Source organism: Jaculus jaculus, chromosome 8 (genome assembly GCF_020740685.1).
Source record: "Jaculus jaculus isolate mJacJac1 chromosome 8, mJacJac1.mat.Y.cur, whole genome shotgun sequence".
Classification (NCBI taxonomy): domain Eukaryota; kingdom Metazoa; phylum Chordata; class Mammalia; order Rodentia; family Dipodidae; genus Jaculus; species Jaculus jaculus.
The window spans coordinates 116,692,601-116,715,499 of record NC_059109.1 but is presented as its reverse complement, the minus strand read 5'-3'; the positions used below and the strand labels follow the sequence as shown (position 1 = coordinate 116,715,499).

The window sequence follows — 22,899 nt, the reverse complement described above, 5'->3', positions numbered from 1 at the left end:
TCTATGGGTGAGCAGGGCCGAAATCATAATGTCTTTTATGACTAAGCTTTAAAAGGTACTCATTGTGATTTCTTTTTAATTAAGTAACTTATTTGCAAGGAGAGAGGAGAGAGAGAGCACACCAGGCCTCTAGCCACTGCAAACAAACTCCATGTGCTGACCCTTGCCACTTTGGGCATTTGGCTTTATATAGGTACTGGGGAATCAAACCTTGGTCCTTAGGCTTTGCAGGCAAGCACTTTAATCACTGAGCCATTTCTCCAGTCCTAGTCACTGAAATTTTTACAATATCTTGTTTATTATATAAACCATCCTTTTTCTATGTAGGAGGGGACTATTCAGGCACATGAACACCAGGAAACAGGGGTCATTGGAGACCATTTTGGAAGCTGTGTATCTTATACTTTTTTTTAAAATATATTTTACTTATTTATTAGAGAGGGAGAGAGAGAAGAATGGGCACACCAGGATCTCCAGCCACTGCAAACGTACTCCAGATGCATAGGCCCCCTTGTGCATCTGGCTTACAAGAGTGTTGGGGAATTGAACTGGGGTCCTTTGGCTTTGCAGGCAAATGCCTTAACCGCTAAGCCATCTTCTCCAGCCCATCACCTTATACTTTTATAGACTTCCTCTTCTGAGGGCTGACAACATCCCATCCAGGTGTGTAGCAGGCATCAAGGATATAATAAATGGGTTTGGAAAATGGGATCTGAAACATCAATGGATTGAGGAAGCCCAGGAGAAGCTGGAAAGCTTCACAGGGGAAGGGACATTTGAATTGACACCCAAGGTTGGCATGTTGTCCAGACAAAGGAGCTGGCAGTGGATTGTAGGCAGAAGATGAGATGGTAAGAAGAGTGAAAGCTGGATGTTGTAGTGCACACTTAGATCCCAGCATCTGGGAGGTGGAGGTCAGAGGAAGCCATCCTTGGCTACATAGTGAATTTGAGGCTGAAGGTTAATGACTCTCCAGGAATCCTCTAAGCCTTCAGTGCCAGATTGGGACTGCTGAGACTTCCTGCCTCGTGGACTGAGTAGCTACTGGGTTCTCTGACTCTCTAGCCTGCAGATAGCCATTGTTGGATCGCCCAGCCCATAGCCTATAAACTAATCTGATGAATCTCCTTTATATAAAATACATAATTCTATTGATTCTGTTCCTCTGGAGAACCCCCACTAATACAGAGGTGTTGAGGGATAGAAGGAACTGGAAAGTGATATTTAGAAAACTAATAGCAAATCTCTACTGGCAGATGGCTGTTGAGCAGGCAGGCCAGAATGGCAGGGTGGAGAAAAGGCTGATTTCTGCCTTTCTAAGGGCTGCAACTACTGTGGAAGGATGACCACAGTCATGTTTCTGCCACCCACCTCCTGTTCTGGGCTGGCCTCAGGGTGGCCTTGAACTCATGGCAATCCTTCTACCTCTGCCTTCCCAGTGCTGGGATTAAAGGCATGTGCCACCACACCCAGCCTGTTCTTCTTTTGAATCTTTTGTTGCCAACCTCAAAGGGTACATTTTTTTCCATTTATTTATTTATTTGCAAGGACAGAGAAAATGGGTGCACTGCAGATCCATGAGCCATTTTATGCATCTGGTTTTATGTGGGCACTGGGGAATCCAACCCAGGTCGTTGGGCTATGCAGACAAGCACCTTAACTGCTGAGCCATCTCTCAAGCCTCTATTTGTTTATTTTTTGTGATTTTTTTTTTTTTTGAGTAAGGGTCTTGCTGTAGTCCAGGCTTGCCTGGAATTCCCTATGTAGTTCTCCTACCTCTGCCTCCTGCTTGGCTATTTGTTTCTTTTTTTTTTTTTAAATATTTATCTGGCATACATGGGTACTGGGCAATTAAACCAGGGTCCTTAGGCTTTACAAGTCAAGTGCTGTAACAGCTGAGTCATCTATTTGGAGGGAGAGAGAGGGAGAGAGAGTGAGTGAGAATGGGCAAATTGCCTCTGCAAAAGAGATACAGATGCATGCACCTAGCAAGCAAGCTCTTTAACGGCTAATCTTTATTTATTTGGGAGAGAGAGAGAAAGGCAGATAAGAGACACGCAGATAGAAACACACAGCAGATAGCGACACACACACAGAGACACAAAGAGAATGAGCCTTCAGGGGTTGCAAATGAACTCCAGATGCATGTGCTGCCTTTTGCGTCTGGCTTACGTGGGTCCTGAGGAACCGAACCTGGGTCCTTTGGCTTTGCAGGCATGCGCCTTGACCACTAAGCTATCTCTCCAGCTCCGTGCAATGGAACATTTTAATGGTTGAGAAAGCAGCCTGCTTTGTGAATCCTCCCAGGCCAGCAAGGGAGAAGCATAGGTGGCATCCTCAGAGACTGAAGAAACCTCTACCTGATTTCCAGCATGGGGCCATCCAGAAGCCTCTGAGACAGGGCTCCTCGTATGAGGCTATAAACTGTGGAATTTTGCTAGACGGAGCAAGGAAGAGCTTTCCAGGCAAAGGGCAGGGCTTGAAAAAAGGAGCAGAAGCAGGAATCAGCACAGAGTGGGTAGAGGAACTGGGAGTGGTTTGGAGAGGGGGGGCTTGGGATGGGGCCGGACCTTTACCACGGACTCAAGGGCCATGGAAGGTGCTCGCAGACTTGGAGAAGGTGGGCAGAGGCAAACCGAGCTGAGATCCAATCCACTCTGCAGAAACACTTTTGGAGTTAAGGAGATAGAAGAGGGTCCATGGCCTAGGAGAGACGCTAAGACTGGAGATGCCTCCTAAAGCATTTCTCTTTGCCTGCTCCCCCATCCGAGGAAGGCTCTGAGGTCCGCCCAGAGCAGAAGCTGCCGGAGTGGCTCGTGGGTGAGGGATTCCCCGGGGCAGCTGTTGCCCGGGCGGCCGTGACGCAGCCGTCAGGATCTGGAAGGGGAAGACTTGGGCCAGGAGGGGCGGGGCAGGCCCGAGCGTTGAGTACCGGACTGCGCATGCGTACTTCCGAAGGCAAGCGTTCCGCGCGCGCGCGTGGTTTTTGACCCCACCCCCCCCCCGGCCGCGGGTTGCGCATGCGCGGCTGGTTGGCGGGAGTTTCCGAAGCCGCGGCGGTGATCCCGAAGGGCGGATTGGGCGTCGGAGTAAAAGCCAGAGTGCCCGCGGCGGAGAGACTGCGAGTGTCCAGAGGTGACCTGGGGCCTTGTGTTTCAGGAACGGAGGCTCCCTCCGTGCTTTTCGGACGTAGCTGTGAGGTTCGGAAGTCAGAGTTCCCCGGATGTGCCCCCCCCCTCAACTTTACCACCCTCTCTCGGGAGCACTGGGGTGGGGGGCGTCCCCGGGCTCAAAGACTCCTGAGCGCGGGCCACGCCTTCCTCTCGGGCTAAGCCGGCGGCCTAGGCTCCAGAATAGTGTCTGGGGACCTGGCCCAGAGAGAAGGCTTGGGGTTCACTACTTGGGGTACATTTCGTCTGTGTTGCCAGGCTGGCTGGCTGAGGAGCCTGGGGCAGGGGTTTTGCCCCTTCTGATGGAGTGTGGAAAGGATTAAATGGGGTAATGATGTTGGACCGCGCGTACATGGCCCAGGCCCATCGGCACTGAAATGACGGTTTGTGGTGGTGGAACCCAGGCTTGAGCCGGTGTGATACAGTCCTAAGGATTCTGGTTTTGTTTTTTTTTAAATCTGTGTAGGACCCTGGGTTCTGTTACCTTTTCAGTATTGTTCCTCGACATCAGTTCATTTCTTCTTATTAAGCACCCCTGCATACAGATGTCTACAGAGAGAGAGAGAGAGAGAGAATGCAAGATGAGATGCCTCACTTTTATCTCTGCTCTGTGTCACAGTTGTCTGTGACAGATGATGGGACTGCCAAGGCAGACATATAAACAGATTTTAAGTCAGTACTAGGCTGTGCTTAAAAAAATGTTTTTCTTTTTGTTTTTCTAGTCCACGCTGACCAGGAATTCACTTTGTAGTCTCAGGCTGGCCTTGAAGTCCTGGTGATCCTTCTTTCTCAGTCTCCTGAGTGCTGGGATTAAAGGTATGCACCACCAAGCCCGGCAAGAAAAATATTTTTATTGATTATTTGTTTGCAAGCTGAGAGAGGAAGAGCATGGTTGTACCACGGCCTCCTGCCACTGCAAACAAACTCCAGACACATGCACCATTTTGTGTGTCTAGCTTTACATGGGTACTGTGGAATCGAACTCCCAGGCTGTCAGCAAGGAAGCACCTTTAACCGCCAAGCCATCCCTTCAGCCAAAGCCTGTACTTTTTTTTTGTGGTCATTAAATCTGACCAAATAAGTGACTTCATCTTTAAGCTAGTTGGGGAGATGAATATATATGCTTTATGGACAGAAGGATGATTGTGTTCAAAGATTGAAGAGTAGCAAGGAACAGGAATGGCAGAACTAGCTTATTAAAGACGTCCAGTGCACTGGACATTTCCATGCAGCCCTCTGAAGAGTAGATAGAATTCGAGCATTGTTGGATATAGAAAAAGCCAGTGCTGGGACTGATAGATGAGGTAGAAATTGAGACCTGAACTAGAACTAGACCTGAACTAGACTAACAGTGGGGATGGAGGAAAGGACTTTAGAACAGATTTTTAGATCTGATGTGTTTTTTTCTAGTTTGGAAGACAGTAGGTTTTAATGCCATCAACTGAATTAGAGAGTCGTCAAGTACAAACTAATTGGGAGATAGGGTATGCATAGCAGTAAATTCTGTAGAAATTCAGAATAGTGTACTATGACCTCTTTTTTTTTTTTTTTTTTTCTGGAGATGCCAATTCAAAGAGGCTATAAAACACTATGCTGGCTTAGTGATATCCCAGTGAGACTGGAGCTGAGTTGTGAACCTCATTTTTCTTTTCTTTTTTTTAATGCATTTTTGAAATATTATTTATTTATTAGAGTGAGAGTGAGCGTGCCAGGGCCTCCAGCCACTGCAAACTAGCTCCAGACGCATGCACCACCATGCACATGTGGCTTATGTTGGACCTGGAGAATTGAGTCTGGGTCCTTAGGCTTTGCTGGCATGTGCCTTAACCACTAAGCCATCTCTCCAGCCCCCTCATTTTTCTTTATTTTCTTTTTTTTAAAAATTTTTATTAACATTTTCCATGATTTCTTTATTTTCTTTTTCTTTTTGTTTTTTCGACATAGAGTCTCACTCTAGCCCACGCTGACCTGGAATTCACTATGTAGTTGTAGGGTGGCCTTGAGCTCATGGTGATCCTTCTACCTCTACCTCCCAAGTGTTAGGATTAAAGACGTGTGCCCACCACACTTGGTTCACCTCGTTTTTCTGTTTTCAGAGTTCACTCAGAATGACCTCAGTGACCACATCAGGAGGTGAGTATTACAGTGCTTTTGATTCAGGCTTCTGTACTATAACAAAATCTTTCTCTGGCTCCTGTTGGATTTGGAATCACATGTTCATCTATTTGTAAGAAATGCTTCCTCAGTATTTCCATGGCTTGAGGTATACATTTCCTTCTCTCTTCCCTTCTTTCTCACTATCCCTTCCTTCCTCCCTGTGTCCCAGGCTACCCCAAACTCCAGGGGCTGAAGTGATCCTTTTTCCTTAGGTTCCTGAGTAGCTGGTAGTACAGGTGCATGACACCTCACGGGACATACATTTTCTGTTTTCACCTTTTGTTCTCAAATACTTAGTTGTGGGTTTGATTTTGTATTTTGACTTTTCTATAACAAATGCTAGAAGAGGAACCAATGATGTCCAAGACTCATGATCACCACTTGCAGTCCAGTCTCCACCTTGTGGAAGTGTGTACTACTAACCCCTCTGCCTGCCTGGAGATGACTCAAGGCAATTCAAAGGAAAGAAGTCACTTTGGCTGTAGTCCCGAAAAAGAGGAAAGTTGTGCTGTCAGCCACCAAGAAGGACTTGACTTGAGGGCTCTTCATTTGTCCCCTGAAGAACATTCTGTCCATCACCAAGACAGGAGACAGTCCTGGCGGCGAGCAAGTATGAAAGAAATGAACCGGCGGAAGTCGCTACCTCCCTTTCACCAGGGCATCACAGGTGGGGTGCTATGTACTTAAGACAGTGAGGTCCCAGCTGGAATTGAGAGGCAGTGAGGAATGGATGACAGGAAGTATAGCACAACAGACGTGACTTTGCTACCTGTTAGCTATGCACCTTTGAACCAGCCACTTGTTTGAGCCTCAGTTTCCTTACCTACAAGATGGAGATGACACTACTTCCCATATGGGGATGTTTGGTATTTATAAGTTCTAATGTCACACACCTAGTAAGTATATGGTCTTACTGCTGTTTATGTCATATATGCTGCTATGAGCAGAAATTCTGATCACTGATTGTTAAAGCCCCATCCCAGCTAGAGTCACAGGAATTAAAGCCTTTCCTGTGAGGTTTTGTCTTCTACTCTAAAGGAGAACAGAGGGTGAGTTGATACCCGATTCTAGCTTTTATAACTGGAAATGACTCAGAGCCATAGAAATAATCTGAAGTGGGGATGGGAGTGTATACAGTTCAGTGGAGAGTGCATGAAGCCCTAGGTTCAATCCCCAACACCAAAACAAAACAAACAAACAAACAAACAAAAGCCTGGAATAAAAATAGTTTTTAGGGATACCATAGTTGTTTAAATTTTTTATTTTTTTTGAGGCAGGATCTCACTGTAGCCCAGGCAGACATAGAACTCACTCTGTAGTCCCAGGCTGGCCTCAAGCTCACTGTAATCTTCCTACCTTAGCCTCCCAAGTGCTAGGATTAAAGTTGTGCACCACCATGCCTGGCTGTGGGATGCCGTATTTGAATGTGATTGTATGAGTTTATAATTGCTACTCTTATCAGCATTAAAGGATACAGGTTATAATGTAGAGTGTTCTTGAACTTAATCTCTTTTGCTTAAGGTCCTTCCTTCTCAGTAAACTGAGGTGAAATAACACCTATCTTGGAGGGTCTTTTGGGAATTCAGAGTGGTTGTACAACACGGTATGAGCGTACTGACATATAGCAGACCCTCAACTTGTGAAGCATTACTGCACGTCAGGTGGTCTGATTTGTCAAGGGAAAGCTGAGTAAGAGCAGCTGCTTGGAAAATTGCTGCTAAAGTGTTCATGCACTTGACTCCTTAGAGAACACTCGTTAGTTCCCCATGATTAGCCCTTCATTGCTGTTCCAGAGCATTTAGACGTAACATTCTGTATAACAGGAAATCACCAATATGATGATTGGTTATTTTCTGGTTATTCCTGGTTACCTGCCAGGTTTCCCTGGTGATAGGCAGAAAGAATCCTGTTTTTCTGACTACAGCAGTATCAAGAGACAAGAGTTCTTTTAAAATGGCTGCAGTTGAAGGGCAGGAATTCTCAAAGCAAGCTTCCTTTTCTATAAAATAATTGTTTTAAAATGGACTTAATTAAAAAATACAATATTTACATCTTGCATTAAGTGGTATGATTATATAAAACACCTGTCTAATTTCATCTTATAATTCACCGTATGACCTTGAGCAAGTTATCTGTAAACCAGCTTGTGTGCTGTAGGGTTATTTGTCATCGAAATGGAATCGATAGCCAGGCATGGTAATTCATGCTTATAATCTCACACTTGGGAGGCTGTGGTAGAAAGATTCCAATGAGTTTGAGGCCAGCCTTGACCATGTAGAAAGACTATCACAAAAGAACAACAACAAAAAAAGATATTTGCCTTAATATCATACAAACACAAATTACAAAAAGAAATTCTAAGCAAGGTGTAGTGGCACATGCCTTTAATCCCAGGTGGCAATCAAAAAGAAATTCTATCATATTGCAGTATAAATATTCCAGGATCAATATAGGTTGGAGTTTTCAGGCTGAGTGGTGTGACCTAAGCCATTCCAAACAAGCGAAAATGGGAGATGCTTTCTGATGATGCCCTACACACTCATAAACGTTTCCTCTGGCTGAATACTTCTTGAGCTCTTACTATATGCAGCATGGCTAAACATGGCCAGTATCAAGAATTTTTTTAGAAAAAGGTACTTGCCTTAAAAGTTCAGTGAGGTGTGTATAGCATTAAAGGAAAATGCCTTTTATATAGGAGATGTTGGCTATTGATATTAATGAGGTCTCATGCAAGTAGTGGGAAAAACAAGATTTTAATGTAGTAGTTGTAAAAGCTTCAGCAACAGTCTTTTTTTTTTTTTGGCTTTCCAAAGTAGGGTCTTGCTGCAGCCCCAGCTCACCTGGAATTCACTATGTAGTCTCGGGGTGGCCTCCCAAGTTCTGGAATTAAAGGCATGTGCCACCACACCCTACTCCAGCAATAGTCTTTAAGGTTCGAATGTATGAGAAGGTAAATTTTATTCCTTGGTGAACCTGGAAAGAGGAGAATTCTCTATTCAGAGAAAACTGCTTCTTGCCGTAAGTTGGGTTGCATGAGCAGTGAGGACAGTTTCTCAGTGTTATTTTGCTAGCTGTAAGTGTGGCCTTCCTCAATGTGCTGCTACTTTTTGTCAGAGCTCAGCAAGTCCATCGGCATGAACTTAGCAGCAAGCAAACGGCTTGGCGCTCTCCTGCTTTCCAGCTTCCAGGTGAGCCTGGGGTTGGGCAGTGCTTCTGTGTGTGTATGTTAACTGCAATGACATCAAAGAGATGTTAATATTATGTCATGAACTGAGAGGAAGACATGGCTTTTGGGGTGACATAAATGGAAACGCGTTTAAAAGGTTTTATCCTAGCAGCTGAGTTCTCTTTGGACTGAGCTCCATTATTGCTGCTGTTGCTGACGGAGCAGCTGATGGATCTACCCAGTGTCTCTTGCCCATTGACAGCAAGTGACGGGCATTTAAAGTAGGTAGAGGGAAAAATGTGTTATCACGTACTTTTGAGGTCTGACTACGTGCTAAACCCATATATGAAACATCACACATTTGTGTTTTTATTTTTAAGTTGTATTTACTATGTGGCTGCTTGTGCTTATGGCAGTTAAGATATGCAAGTAATTTGTGTGAGTTAAATGACCTTCATGTATTTATTTATTTGCAAGGTGAGAGAGAGTAAGCAAGTGCCAGGGCCTCTAACCACTGCAAATTAACTCCAAATGCATGGCACCACTTAGTGCACCTGGCTTTACATGAGTGCTGGGGAATTGAACTCAGGTAGTTAGCTTTTGCAGGCAAGTGCCCTAACCATTGTGCCGTCTCTGCAGCCTGCCCTCTACGTTTTCCCTGAGTTAAAGGTCAAAATGTGTAATGTGAGCAATAAAGATATTTTTCTTTATCTGTTTATATATGAAAAACAAATTAAATCTTATTTAGTGTATAACGTTCCATGTACTTAGGGATTGTCTGATCAGTTTTGTTGTTGGTTGTACTGAAATGCTTTTCTTTATTTAGTTCTCTGTTGACAAACTTGAACCTTTCCTAAAGGACACTAAGGGCTTCAACCTTGAATGTTTTAGAGTGAAAGGTAAGCTGCTAAGAGACAGGCTTTGACCCTGGCCTGTGCCCTGTTTTGCGATCAGTCAGGGTACTTGCAGTATCCTCATTTACAGCACATGCTGCTGCCTAATAAAACGAGGCCTTCACACCCTCTGTTGGTTGCACTAATTACATGTATATGTGTAGTTGACAACATTTAGATGGCATGAAAGTGAAAAGCAGTGCTTCCATTCCAGCCCCCCCATTTCAGTTCCTTTCCTCAGAGACAACTGTGACCACTAGTTTCTTGTTTTGTTTTTTTTTTTGTTGTTTTTATTTTTTGTTTTTTTGAAGTAGGGTCTCACTGTAGCCCAGGCTGACCTGGAATTCACTATATAGTCTGAGGGTGGCCTTGAAGTCACAGCAGTCCTCCTACCTCTGCCTCTTGAGTGCACCACCACGCCTGGCTTCTTGTGTATTCTTACAAAATACTGCTTTTCCAATATTAATTAGAACTATGAGTGCACACTGTGTACTGTTCTACAACTTGACTTTTACAAAACAAAACAGTTCATCTTGCAGATTGTACTACATCATCCAGATAGAGCTGCCTTGACATTTTGGTAGCTGTAGCCCAGAGTAGCCTTGAATGTAATTTTCCTGTGTTAGCCTCCCAATTCCTGGGATTATAGGTGTGTGTCACCATGTGTGGCAACATTCCTTCCTTTTTAAAAAAATATTTTAAAACATTTACTCATGTTATTTATTTAATTTTTTGTTTATTTTTATTTATTTATTTGAGAGTGAAAGACATAGAGAGAAAGAGGCAAATAGAGAGAATGGGCTCACCCTCTTCATGTTATTTATTAGAGAGAGAGAGAGTGAGAGAGAGAGAGAATGAGCATGCCAGGGCCTTCAGTTGCTGTAAACAAACTCCAGACACTTGTGCCACTTTATGCATTTGGCTTATGTGGATCCTGGGGAATCAAACCTGGGTCCTTTGGCTTTGCAGGCAAGCACCTTAACCTCTAAGCTATCTCTCCAGCCCAACATTCCCTGTTATAAGTAAATGAACCACATATATATATTTTTTAATGGTTTTTTTCAAGGTAGGGTCTCACTGTAGTCCAGACTGACCTGGAATTCACTATGGAGTCTCAGGGTGGCCTCGAACTCATGGCAATCTGCCTACCTCTGCATCCCAAGTGCTGGGATTAAAGGCGTGTGCCACCACGCCTGGCTTAAATAAACCATATTTGAGTTAGCCACTTCTTGTGCACTTTTAGATGCTTTTGTAATTGTTATTTACTTATTTATCTGAGAGACATACAGAGTTGGGCATGCTTTGACTACTAAGCTGTCTCTCCAGCTCCTGGTGTTTTTTTTCTCCCTATGAGTTTTGCTATAACAATGGTTAGTATAATGAGTACCCTTTAAAACTACAAGCCTTTTGGTACATTAGCAAATAAAAAGATAAAGTCCTCAATTTCGAATTAAATATGTCATAACAATGATACCTTCTAGAAAGATTGTCTTCGCTTATTCTCTGCCTGTGGTATGTGTAGATCGTTTTCTCACTTTCATCAGTAGCTTTGATAAACTTTAATGTTTTTAATATTTAATAGGTGACAGGAGATATTTTTTGGCAGAGGATAGAAAAAGATAGTACAGCCAGATGTAGTGGCTCACATCTCTAATCCCAGCATTTTGGAAACTGATGCAAGAGGATTGCTTTGAATTCCAGGCCCGTCTGGGTTACAGATATGAGACCTTGTATCAAAAGAATAGGAGGGAGCCGGATGTGGTGGCACACACCTTTAATCCTAGCACTGGAGAGGCAGAGGTAGGACTGCTATGAGTTCTAGGCCACCCTGAGACTCCATAGTGAATTCCAGGTCAGCCTGGGCTAGAGTGAGACCCTACCTCGAAAAAAACAAAAAAAGCTGGGATTGGTGGCTCATGGTTTTAATCCCAGCACTGGGAGGCAGAGGTAGGAGGATCACTGAGTTCGAGGCCACCCTGAGACTACTTAGTGAATTCCAGGTCAGCCTGGGCTAGAGTGAGACCCTACCTCGATAAACACCAAAAAAAAAAAAAAAAAGGGAGGGAAGGGTGGAAAGAAGGAAAAAGAGAGGAGGAAAGAGGAAAAGACAAGGAGAAAGGAAGAAGGAAAGAAGAGGGGAGAGAGAAGTCAGAAAAGAGACAGGGGAGGAAAAGGAAAACTATACTATCCCGGAAACCAAGTAAAATGGTTTTAAAAGTTCTTTTTTAAATAAAACTCTGAACTAGTTTTATAAAACTGGGAACTCCTGTTTGAATCCTCCAGATCCCTTGTATAGCCAGAAGCAACAGTGACACAAGCGGTTAATGCCACGCATGCCCACAAGGTGGCGCACGCCTCGAGTTTCTTCACAGCGGCTAAAAGGCTCTGGTGTACCCATTGTCTGTCTGCCTCAAAATAAATAAATTAGCTGGGCACGGTGGCACATGCCTTTAATCCCAGAGCTCAGGAGGCAGAGGTAGGAAGATCACCATTAGTTCAAGGCCACCCTGAGACTACCAAGTGAATTCTAGGTCAGCCTGGGCTAGAGTGAGACCTTACCTCGAAAAACCAAAAATAAAAAAATTAAATAAATATTTTTAAAAAATGTATCATGCAGCCGGGTGTGGAGGTGTACGCCTTTAATCCCAGCCCTTAGAGGTAAGAGGATCACTGTGAATTTGAGGCCAGCTTTGGACTACAGAGTGAGTTCCAGGTCAGCCTGAGTTAGAGTGAGACCCTACCTCAAAAAAAAAAAAATTATATATATATATATATATCTTAAAAGAGAAAGGAACAAAGTTTAAGACAAGTAAAACTTTAAAGGATTTTTAAAAAATTTTTATTTATTTATTTGAGAGCAACAGACACAGAGAAAGACAGATAGAGGGAGAGGAGAATGGGCGCGCCAGGGCTTCCAGCCTCTGCAAACAAACTCCAGACGCGTGCACCCCCTTGTGCATCTGGCTAACGTAGGACCTGGGGAACTGAGCCTTGAACCGTGGTCCTTAGGCTTCACAGGCAAGTGCTTAACCACTAAGCCATCTCTCCAGCCCAAGGATTGTTTTTAATAAAACAACTGGAATATTTGCTCAGAGAAGGAACTGGAATAATAAAGAATTTTAGGCCTGGAGGGATGGCTTAGCGGTTAAGGTGCTTGCCTGCAAAGCCAAAGGACCCAGGTTCAATTCCCCAGGACCCACGTTAGCCAGATGCACAGGGGCCCACGTATCTGAAGTTCGTTTGTAGTGGCTGGAGGCCCTGGCGTGCCCATTCTTTCTCTCAGTCTTTCTCTGTCAAATAAGCAAATTTAAAAAAATAAAATAAAATACTTAAAGAATTTTATAGTTTGTATTACTAGGAACTCTGTATCATAAGGAATTGGCTATTTGTCTGGAATATGTTATAAAGTTGCTATTCTCCCAGTAGTGTAACTATATAATCATCTGGGGGTCAGATAAAATTGCTTAATTTGGAATTTCAGTACCATTAGAGTAGATACGCCAGATTATCTTTATAACTAATTAACAAAAATCTCCCATATTTTATTTATTTATTTGGGGGGGGGGATTTTGAAGTAGGGTCTCGCTCTAACCCAGGTTGTCCTGGAATTCACTGTGATCCTCCTACTTCTTCCTCCCCAGTGCTGGGATTAAAGGTATGAGCCACCATGCCCAGCCATTACTGCATTCTTTGCCTGAATGTAAGAGTGGGCTCTCAGTCTAGAGGAGTATTCTTTTTCCTGATCCTTCTAATTTTTATTTTTTGTAATCCCTATAATTTTTATTTGCCTTCAGTGTCTTCCTGCATTCCTGCCTACTGCCTGACGGACTTCTGCAATGCCGTCCCTCCAGTGACAGCAGGCCATAGCTCCTGAAAACAATGCAATTGTGTGGATGACACTGGTGTAACTGCTTTTCTCTAGTCAAGTATAAAAGCACTATCATAAATGTTACAAGACAGAGATGTCTGGTTTTGTCTATACTCACCAGAAAAAGAGGATAAAATCTTTCTGCATATTTATTCCCCTTTTGAATGAATGAGAGGGCTAGTAAGTAATAGGGGACCCTAAACCTAGGAATACCTTTAAGTGTTTTTGTCACCTTATTAATATGAAAACTTACATTCTTTTTATTTTATAATATAAATGTATTCTTTTTAGCATCTTCTCTAGCTGAAGAATTGAAACATTTTACAGACAGACTAGAAAGTGATGGAACTCTACAAAAATGTTTTGAAGATTCAAAAGAGTAAGAGCCATTCTCCTTCTATCTAAATTATAACTGAATTAAAACTTCATTCTGATTCTAGTTATTTGTTTGCTTAGCTAGCATTTTATGTACCATCAAGCTCAGTTATTTAGTTTTTGAGATGTCTTTTATTTGAGAGAGAGAGTGGAAGACAGAGAGAGAATGGTTGCACCAGGGCTTGTAGCCACTGCAAAGGAATTCCGGATGCATGTGCCACCTTGTACTTCTGGCTTTCTGTAGGTACTGGGGAATCAAACCTGGGTCCGTTGGCTTTGCAGGCAAGTACCTTAACTACTAAGCCATCTCTCCAGCCCAAGTCTCTCTCTCTCTCTCTTTTTTCTTTTTCTTAAGGTAGGGTCTCACCCTAGCCTAACCTGACTGAAACTCACTTTGTAGTCTAGATTTGAACTCACAGGGATCCTTCTACCTCAGCTTCTCAAGTACTGGAGTACTGGGGTTAAAGCACCACCATATCCAGTTAAGTGAGAAAAAAAAATTTTTTTTACCTTTTTTTTTTTTCTCAAGGTAGGGTCATATTTTAGCCTAGGCTGACCTGGAATTTACTATGTAGTCTCTGTGTGGCCTCAAACTCACAGTGATTCTCCCACCTCTGCCTCCCAAGTGTTGGGATTAAAAGAGTGGACTACCACACCTTGTTTTTACTTTTTATTTATTTATTAGAGGGGGAGGAGGGAGAGAATGGGTGTTCCTGGGCCTCTAGCCACTACAACATACTCCATATGCATGGGCCACCATGTACATCTGGCTTATATGGATTCTGGTGAGTCAAACCTGGATCCTTAGGCTTTGTAGGCAAGCGCCTTAACTGCTAAGCCATCTCTCCAGCTCCTCCCCAAATTTGTTTATTTATTTATTTAAGAGCGACAGTCAGAGAGAGAGAGAATGAGGGCGCCAGGGCCTCCAGCCACTGCAAATGAACTCCAGACACGTGCGCCCCCTTGTGCATCTGGCTAACATGGGTCCTGAGGAATTGAGCCTTGAACTGGGGTCCTTAGGCTTCACAGGCAAGCCCTTAACTGCTAAGCCATCTCTCTAGCCCCCCCCCAATTTTTTAAAATAGATTTATTTGAGAGAGAAAGTATGGGTGTGCCAAGGCCTACTGCCACTGTAGATTAAGTCTAGCCTCGTGACATTTGGTGTGCCTGGCTTTATTTGGGTACTGGGGAATGGATCCCAGGCAACCGGGCTTCACAAGCAAGCACCTTTAACAACAGAGCCATCTCTCCAGCCCAAGAAGTCTTCCTGTGTATCCTAGGCTGACCTCAAACTCATGTCAGTTCTTCTGCCTTCACTTGCCAGGTGATGTGATCACAGATGTGAACCACTAATGTCAGCTTGTACTAGGCTTTTTAGGTGCTGCATTATTGTTATACCTTTTACAAGAGGAGATGAGCACAGAGAAAATGTAATTTCAGATAATGATCATCTCAGAACCAACACGTAGAATACTGACATGAGGGTGGGCAACTTGAGTGCACAGAGAAGGCCCCTAATGATTTAGGCTTTGGACTGGCATAGGTAAATGTGAATGGAGAGGAGTAACAGCCACGGAAAAATGAGAGGAAAAACATTATTTAGGTCTGTGAAGGAAGCTCATGTTCTTTGGCACTTGGCGAACAAGAGTATTAGCAGGGAACTAGGAAGATAGCACAGAGGTTAAAGAGGTTTGCAAAGCCTGCCGGTCTGAGTTTAATTCCCCAGTACCCATGTCAACCGGATGCAAAAGGTGTTGCAAGCATCTAGTATTCCTTTGTAGCTGGAAGGAGTCCTGGCATGTCCATACACATGCATGCATACAAACACACACACACACAGTAGCAGAAACTTAAAAATCCCACCCCATAAATTGGAAGTTGTTCATGAGACTATCATCCCAACCTCCTAAGTCAGTCCTGCAACAAATCATGCACTTGGTCAAAGTTTGAACTTCATGACAGTTTACCCTTCCTTAGGTGTTTAGGATTTCTAATTAGGAAATGAAGTATTTAATTTCATCTAATAATTTCATTTAATAGCATCTCTTAAGTTGCTGCATCTCTACCAGAGTTGTTAGAAGTGGTGGCTTGGGCCTGCAGGCCTTGGTAGAACAGCAGTAGTTGTGGCACTTTGAAGTTGTCTTTGCAACTTTGCAACTGCAGCACAACTGCCGTCGTTTGGCATTTTCAGTGCTTTTTCTTTTTCAGTAGATTTCATCATCCAGCTTAGCTGAACCAAGCCGTGTGATGAGGAGTTGGTGAGCTTGGTGGGGCCAGAACAAAAAAAACTTAAGTGCAGTCTAAGGAGCTTTAGTCTGTCTTCTCTGTGTAGTGGTGCCACACAGATTTAAGCAAAGGAGGACAAAAAAAGACTATTTTTAAAAGGGTTAATCTGATCATAATGTGAATTGGAGTTGGTAAGAGAAATAGAGGTAGAGAAACCATTTAGTCATTACTATTCCAAAGTTGAGATGACATCTAAGAATATAACTTTGTTGAACAATACCCTGATTAAGTGACTTGTCATCTTCCCTGCCCAATAATCAGAGTTCAGGTCCCTTCCACTAATAAAATATCAGGCATGGTTGCATGTGCCTGTAATCCCAGGTGGAGCTTTGGGCCCTGCTGACTGTCTAGTTTAACCCAGTCAGCATGCTTTGGGTTCAATGAGAGATCCTGTTTCAAAGAAATAAGAGGGGCTGGAGAGATGGCTCAGAGGTTAGGTGCTTGTCTGCAAAGCCTAATGATCTGGGTTTGATTTCCCAAGTATCCATACAAAGCCAGATGCACAAGGTGGCACATGTATCTGGAGTTTGTTTGCAGTGGCTAGAGGCCCTGGTGCACCCATTCTCTCTCTATGCCTCTTTCTGTGTCTCTCAAATAAATAAATATTAAAAAGAAAGAAAGAAGGCTGGGCGTGGTGATGCACCCCTTTATTCCCAGCATTTGGGAAGCAGAGGTTAAGAGGATCGCTGTGAGTTCAAAGCCAGCATAGAATGACAGAGTGACTTCCAGGTCAGCCTGGGCTAGAGTGACAGCCTACTTCGGGGGAAAAAGAAAAGGCAGAGAGCAGAAGAAAACACCCAGTGTGTTGACAGCCTTGTATATGCACATACCCCCAAATTATTATTTTTAAAAAGTTTTCATGTGTGTGTATGGTATGTGTAAGGGTCATTTCTCACCACTGCTAACAAGCACCAGTTGCGTACACTATTTCATGTGCCTGGGTTTACATGGGTATAGGGGAATGGAACCTGCATCAACAAGCTTTCTAAGCAAGTGCGTTTAACCACTGAGCCATCTCCCTAATCCCTGTGACTATATTTTTGTTGTTGCTATTGTTTTTTGAGGTAAAGTCTCACTCGAGCTCAGGCTGACTTGGAATTCACTATGTAGTCTCAGGCTGGCCTCGAACTCACAGCAATCCTCCTACCTCTGCCTCCCAAGTGCTGGGATTAAAGGAGTGGACCACCACACCTTGTTTTTACTTTTTATTTATTTATTAGAGAGAGAGAGAGGGAGGAAGGGAGAGAATGGGTGTTCCTGGGCCTCTAGCCACTGCAACATTAAAGTTGTGCGCCGCCATGCTTGGTCTGTGAGTATGTTTTATTGTTGTCACTAAAACTATTTTACTGTATTAAAAGCAAATGTCTCTTTATTTATTTGTCTACATGGGGGGTTATGGGAGGAACGACATGCCAGGGTTTCATGTTGTGTAAATGAATGCCCATCTGGCCTTATGTGGGTTGTTGGGGAATTGAACCCCAGCTAGTAGGCTTTGCAAGTAAGCTCCTTTTACCCCCGAGCCATTTTCCTAGTCCTTGTAAATGCTTCTTGAAGGATTGATATTAATCTCCTAATCCTGTCTATATTCCAGAAAAGCCTCAGAGTTTTCGCTGGAAACATCAGTGGCTGAAATGAAAGAATATATAACCAAGTAAGTGAAAATGAGGGATCTTCTGTTAGAAAATGAAATTTGTTTTTCCTATGGGGAACATAACCATAAACTTGGGAGAAATCATTGGTAACATGGTGTGAAATACTAGTGAACAAACACTAGGACTGAGGAGGCTCTGTATTGAGATGCTTATGGCCAGAACTGATGGCCAGTTTTGTAGAATGCAATCTAGGGAATAAAGCTAATTTGATTTTAATGGCTCATGTGTTATTTGATTAAATTAATATCCTTTGAATCAGCTGAGCTTTCTAATCCTTTAATGACCTTTGATTCACATTTTATAACCAGATTATATGCCTAATGTACTTATCGTTGCCCTGAGTGATTATGAATAAGAAGGTCAGACTGGTGAGATGGTTTAGTGGTTAAGGCACTTGCCTGCAAAACTTAAGGACCCATGTTTGACTCAAGATCCCACATAAGCCATAGGCACAAAGGTCAGGCAGGAGCAAGGTCGCACATGCCCACTAGGTGGTGCAAGCGTCTGGAGTTTGAGTGCAGTGGCTGAGGCCCTTACATACCAATTCTCTCTCTCCCCCTCCTCTCTCTCTCATTTTTTTTTTTTAATGGGGTGGTCAAAAGTAAACTGAATTTCTCACTCAATTCCTGTAGGTTTTCTTTAGAACGTCAGGCTTGGGATCAGCTCTTGCTGCGCTACCAGGAGGAGGCTCCACCAGAGATGTCCAGGTTGAGGAATTTTATTTGAGTTTATTTCTCATTTGTTAACACAAGCTGGATGATAAATCCTTTTTCACAGTTTGATCACCTCATCAAGCTTCTGTAAAGTATCATATATGAGTACTCTCTGACTAGAAATGTAGAGTGAGGGACAAGAAAGGGAGATTCGAACCACTGTTATCAGAACAGAACCCCCTTCACAATCCTCAGGGAGATGGGCATATAGCTTCCATGTACCTGCCCACCTGGCACTGGGCCAAAACCAGTAGTCAAGAGACCTTAGTGACTGCATGGCCTTTGAGCTAGAAATGTGGGAGAGACCCACAGCCAGGGCTGTGGTTGGCTCGCAGAGACATGCAGGGAATGGTAGAGGAGGCTGTAAGGCAGGGGAATCTTCTGGATCTGGAAGGTGGGAGGAAGCTGGGAAGTACTAGATTTTAATTTAGTTGAGCATGTAAGCCATTTTTGTCTTTACTTTTATTTATTTATTTTTTTTGGAGGTAGGGTCTTGCTCTAGCCCTGGAGATCTCCTCTGCAGTTCTAGGCTGGCATTAAACTCACAGTGATCTTCTTGCTTTAGCCTCCCTAGTGCTGGGATTAAAGGCGTGCACTACCATGCCCAGCTTATATATACTTTTTTTTTGGTCCTGAAATTTTCTCAAAGTTTTTTTTTTTTTTAATCTTGTTTTTAGAGAATCAACAGAAACTAAAATTACTGAAGACAAAGTGGATCCTGTAACATACCTTGGGTCTTCCCAGAGTGAGGTTCTTAACAGCAAACCTGACTACCAGAAAATACTCCAGAACCAGAACAGCGTCTTTGAGTGTATGGAGCTAGTGGTAAGTTGCTTGAGGCTTGTTGGCGTGAACTATCCAGCTCAAGACCTTGGAATCTTCCCTAGCTTTCTGACGCTCTGACAGATTACCTGAAATAACTTAAAATGGTTTATGGTGACTCAGTTTCACGTTTCAGTCCATGGTTACTTGCCTCTGTTGATTCATGTCTCTGATCCACAATACATCATGAGGCAGGGGAAGGCAGCTCACTTCATGATACTGGGTGGCAAGTACAGAGAGAACAGGCCAAGATTCTAATGTGACCTAAATTACTTCCACTTGTCCCTACCTGCTATAGCTTCTCCCCTTCCCAAGTAGGGACATTGGCTAGTAGCCAAGAAATTGCAAGGAACACTCAAGATCCAAATTGTAGCATCATCTTTGGAAATGAAAAGATCCGGAGAAGCAGGGCATGATGGCACACACCTTTAATCCAGCAGTCAGTAAGTAGAGGTAGGAGGATCACTATGAGTTCAAGGCCACCCCAAGAGTACATAGTGAGTTGATTCAGGTCAGCCTGAGCTAGTGAGATCCTACTTAGAAAAAAAAAAAGAAGAAGAAGACTGGAGAATATATGTAATAAAGATACGACACTACCATGGCCAAACATGGAGAGACAGATGAGAACAAAATAAAAAAATACATGGTGTTAAGTACAAATAAAGCAAGATGAAAAGGATAGAGAATACAGGGAACACCATGGCTTGCTACTTTATATTGAGTGATTATTGAAGGCCATCCAAGGCATGAGTTTAGCAGCAACTTGAAGAAATGGAGAAGTCAGTCATGAGGATAGTAGTGTATAAATCCTTGTGTCAATTGGAAACAGATGGTATTTGAAAGAGGGTAATTCAAGGGAATTGCCTCATCTTTATTTTCAGAAGTATGAAGGCTTGGGTATCCAGGAATCAGAAAGGTTAATGAAGTAACTTGGACCTTACAGGCAGCTGAGCTTTTAAAACTACTGGGCCCAGAGGGGGAGATGCCACTGTGGCACCTGGGGAGAGAGCCATGGCCTCCTGGAGAGGAGTGCAGCCAATTCTGGAAACAAATCTGGATAATAAACAACTTGGCTTCAGTCAGCTCCCTCCCACTACAGCTTCCTTGTCACATCCAACGAGAAGTTAGAGGTCATAGCATTTTGTTGGTAGAAGTCATAGGGGTTGGCCTCCCGGGACATAGAGCAAGGTGAAGAAAGAGGGTGTGGCTCCCCGTGTACCCACAGGGATTCGAGCAGTCCTGGCTGAAAGAACAGCAGGCCTTAAGCTCCTGAGCAGGAGCCAGCTTGCCTGGCAGTCTGGGGAACACAGAGAAACCCTGGAGCTCTGCAGCTCATGCTGCCTTTCTGTCTGCAGATGGATGAGCTGCAAGGGTCAGGGAAGCAGCTGCAGGCCTTTATGGATGAAAGTACTGCGTGCCTCCAGAAGGTGTCAGCACAGCTTGGTAAGTGTCACTGAAGGGAGCACAGCTTGAGCTGTTCGGTATTTGATAACTCTTGGGTATGGGGTATAGACTGCCTTGCCAGAGTTCTGGGGGACTTGTTTCTCTCCCCAAAGCAAGTGGTATGTGGATGGGAATTGTCTTGATAAAATCTCCACAGAAGTGCCCTATGAACTGTGGTCTTGTAATAAAGCAAAGTCAACAAGTACCCACTACCACTAACCTGGAGTTTTCATTCAAGAAAACTCAAAGTAAAACAGTCATTACTGTCCCATAGTTTCTCCTGACCTCCTTTAGCTTTGATTTAATTGCTATACACACCTTCCTTTTTGTTGTTTATCACACTGCAATGTGGCTGTAGTGGTGTCTGGCTTTCCTATCAGACTGCCATCTCCTCGAGGACAGAGGTTTCCTTATTTGCCATTGCAATACCCTTCACTGTCTGGCACAGCGTCCACACATTGTTTCCAGTAAGTTGTATGTGAATCCAATTGAAATTTATTTTCTGGCTTCTTTCCTCTGCAGAGAAGAGAAGCATGGAACAGTCAGATTCCTCACCTGCTCGAAAACTACTCAGACTTCACTTACAGAACTCATCTACCACTCAGTGATCAGAGTATTGTCAGTAAATTTGCCTACCCACTCTCTCTGCTTTGAAGTGCCCAGAGGAGAGCTGTAGGAAGAGTGCCTACCAGGGGGCAACTTCATAGCCATCTGGACTGGAAAGTTCTGTCTTGTTGTCCTTGATGCTGACTGACTCACTGCAGAGCACTTTGGTTTTTTTTTTTTTTTGAGTGATAGCATTTATGTGCCCAAAAGACTTGTAAGATTGGAAATGGGTCTTAGGTGCTCAGGAGATGGCTCAGTAGTTAAAGATGTTTGTCAGCCCAGGTTCATTTCCACAGCACCCACATGAAGCCAGACGGAAAACGTGGCACATGCATCTGGCGTTTGTGTCGCATAGGCTGTGGTGCCTGATAAACACACACATACACACAAATAAATAAAAAATTAAAAGGGTATTTAGAACCATTGGCCTATTTTTTTAAATATCGTTTATGGTCAGAAATCTTTATGTTCTGAAGATTTTTTTTTCAAGTTTTTTTTTTGTTGTTTGTTTTGTTACTGTGTTTTGTTTTTTCGAGATAGGGTCTCACTCTAGTCCAGGCTACCTTGAACTCACTATGTAGTCTCAGGGTGACCTTGAACCCATGATGATCCTCCTACTTCAGGAGGTTAAAGCTGTGTGCCACCACACTTTTTTTTTTTCCAAGGTAGGATTCCATTCTAGCCCAGGCCGACCTGGCACTCACTATGTATTCTCAGGTTGGCCTCGAATTTATGGCAATCCTCCTACTTCTGCCTTTGGTGCTGGGATTAGAGGTGTGCGTCACCACTCCTGGCTTTTTTTTTTCTTTTAATCACTTATTACTTTTATTTGGACAACATATGTACGTATGTTCAAAATACCAACTGTCAGAATCCTCTTATAATTTCATTTGATTTACAAAACGGGACAGTAAAATAACTTAGGTCACTAATACTGTACAAAAATAAAACTGATTAAACAGTTGTAAAGATCAGTATCTTACAGTGTTACAGACCATTCATCCGTAGTGAAAGAACACCTCGATCTACCCAGAGTGATAGGTACTGTGCTAAGTCTATCTGCAAACTGACAAACTAATTGGTTTCTGTAACTATAACTACCAAATGTAATTCTCAAAAGAAGCATGATGTGGAGCTTAAAGCCAGGGCATCATTCCACAGTGGCGAAGGGCTTTCTTCTTCCCTAACCAAGGAGAGGAGATATCTTTACTCTAAAACGATTACATTTTCCATGAGTGACAACTACTTACAGTATTAGATAAAACAGCTTTGCTTTCTTTTTAATGCGAGATTATGAGAGAGAATTGGTGTTCCAGGGCCTCTAGCCACTGCAATTGAACTCCAGACACATGCGCCATCGTGTGTACATGTGCAACCTGGAGTCAAACATGGGTCCTTAGGCTTTACAGTCAAGACCCTTAATGGCTAAACTATCTCTCTAGCCCATGGCTTCTTTGTTTTTTGAGGCAGGGTCTCACTCTAGCCCACGCTTGCCTGGAATTCATTATGTAGTCTCATGGTGGCCTTGAACTCACAGTGATCCTCCTACCTCTGCCTCCTGAGTGCTGGTATTAAAGGCATTCACCACCAAGCCCAGCAACAAGGCTAACTTTAAAATAAATTTTTTAAAAAGCCAGGCATGGTGGGGCACGCCTTTAATTCCAGCACTTGGGAGGCAGTGGTAGGAGGATTGCCGTGAGTTCAAGGCCACCCTGAGAGTACATTGTTAATTCCAGGTCAGCTTGGGC

At 43.4% G+C, this 22,899-nt stretch overlaps 1 protein-coding gene across 5 annotated transcripts; it reads left to right on the top strand.

Moving 5' to 3' along the window:
* Positions 1-3,017: 3,017 nt before the first annotated feature.
* On the top strand, positions 3,018-21,697 carry Dsn1 (DSN1 component of MIS12 kinetochore complex). 5 transcript variants are annotated; one of them, XM_004666668.2, is made up of 11 exons: positions 3,018-3,135; positions 5,267-5,303; positions 5,671-5,994; positions 8,442-8,515; positions 9,320-9,392; positions 13,546-13,633; positions 17,507-17,566; positions 18,200-18,274; positions 18,958-19,105; positions 20,458-20,545; positions 21,068-21,695. In XM_004666668.2, exons 2-11 carry the CDS (start codon positions 5,279-5,281, stop codon positions 21,151-21,153), a joined length of 1,041 nt encoding a protein of 346 aa, XP_004666725.1. In that variant the 5' UTR covers positions 3,018-3,135; positions 5,267-5,278; the 3' UTR covers positions 21,154-21,695. The 5 variants fall into 5 exon arrangements, with proteins under 5 accessions (XP_004666725.1, XP_045013780.1, XP_045013779.1 ...); XM_045157844.1 differs by lacking the exon at positions 3,018-3,135 and adding an exon at positions 3,182-3,200; XM_045157843.1 differs by lacking the exon at positions 3,018-3,135 and adding an exon at positions 3,927-3,986.
* The last annotated feature ends 1,202 nt before the right edge of the window (positions 21,698-22,899 follow it).

What these genes read in the sequence shown, in the direction of transcription:
- Dsn1 (XM_004666668.2), top strand. Translation starts at nt 5,279, where the DNA reads ATGACCTCAGTGACCACATCAGGAG. An exon ending in CTCAGTGACCACATCAGGAG is followed by an intron (nt 5,304 to 5,670) that starts GTGAGTATTACA and finishes AACAAATGCTAG; the next exon opens with AAGAGGAACCAATGATGTCC. An exon ending in TGTTTTGAAGATTCAAAAGA is followed by an intron (nt 13,634 to 17,506) that starts GTAAGAGCCATT and finishes TCTATATTCCAG; the next exon opens with AAAAGCCTCAGAGTTTTCGC.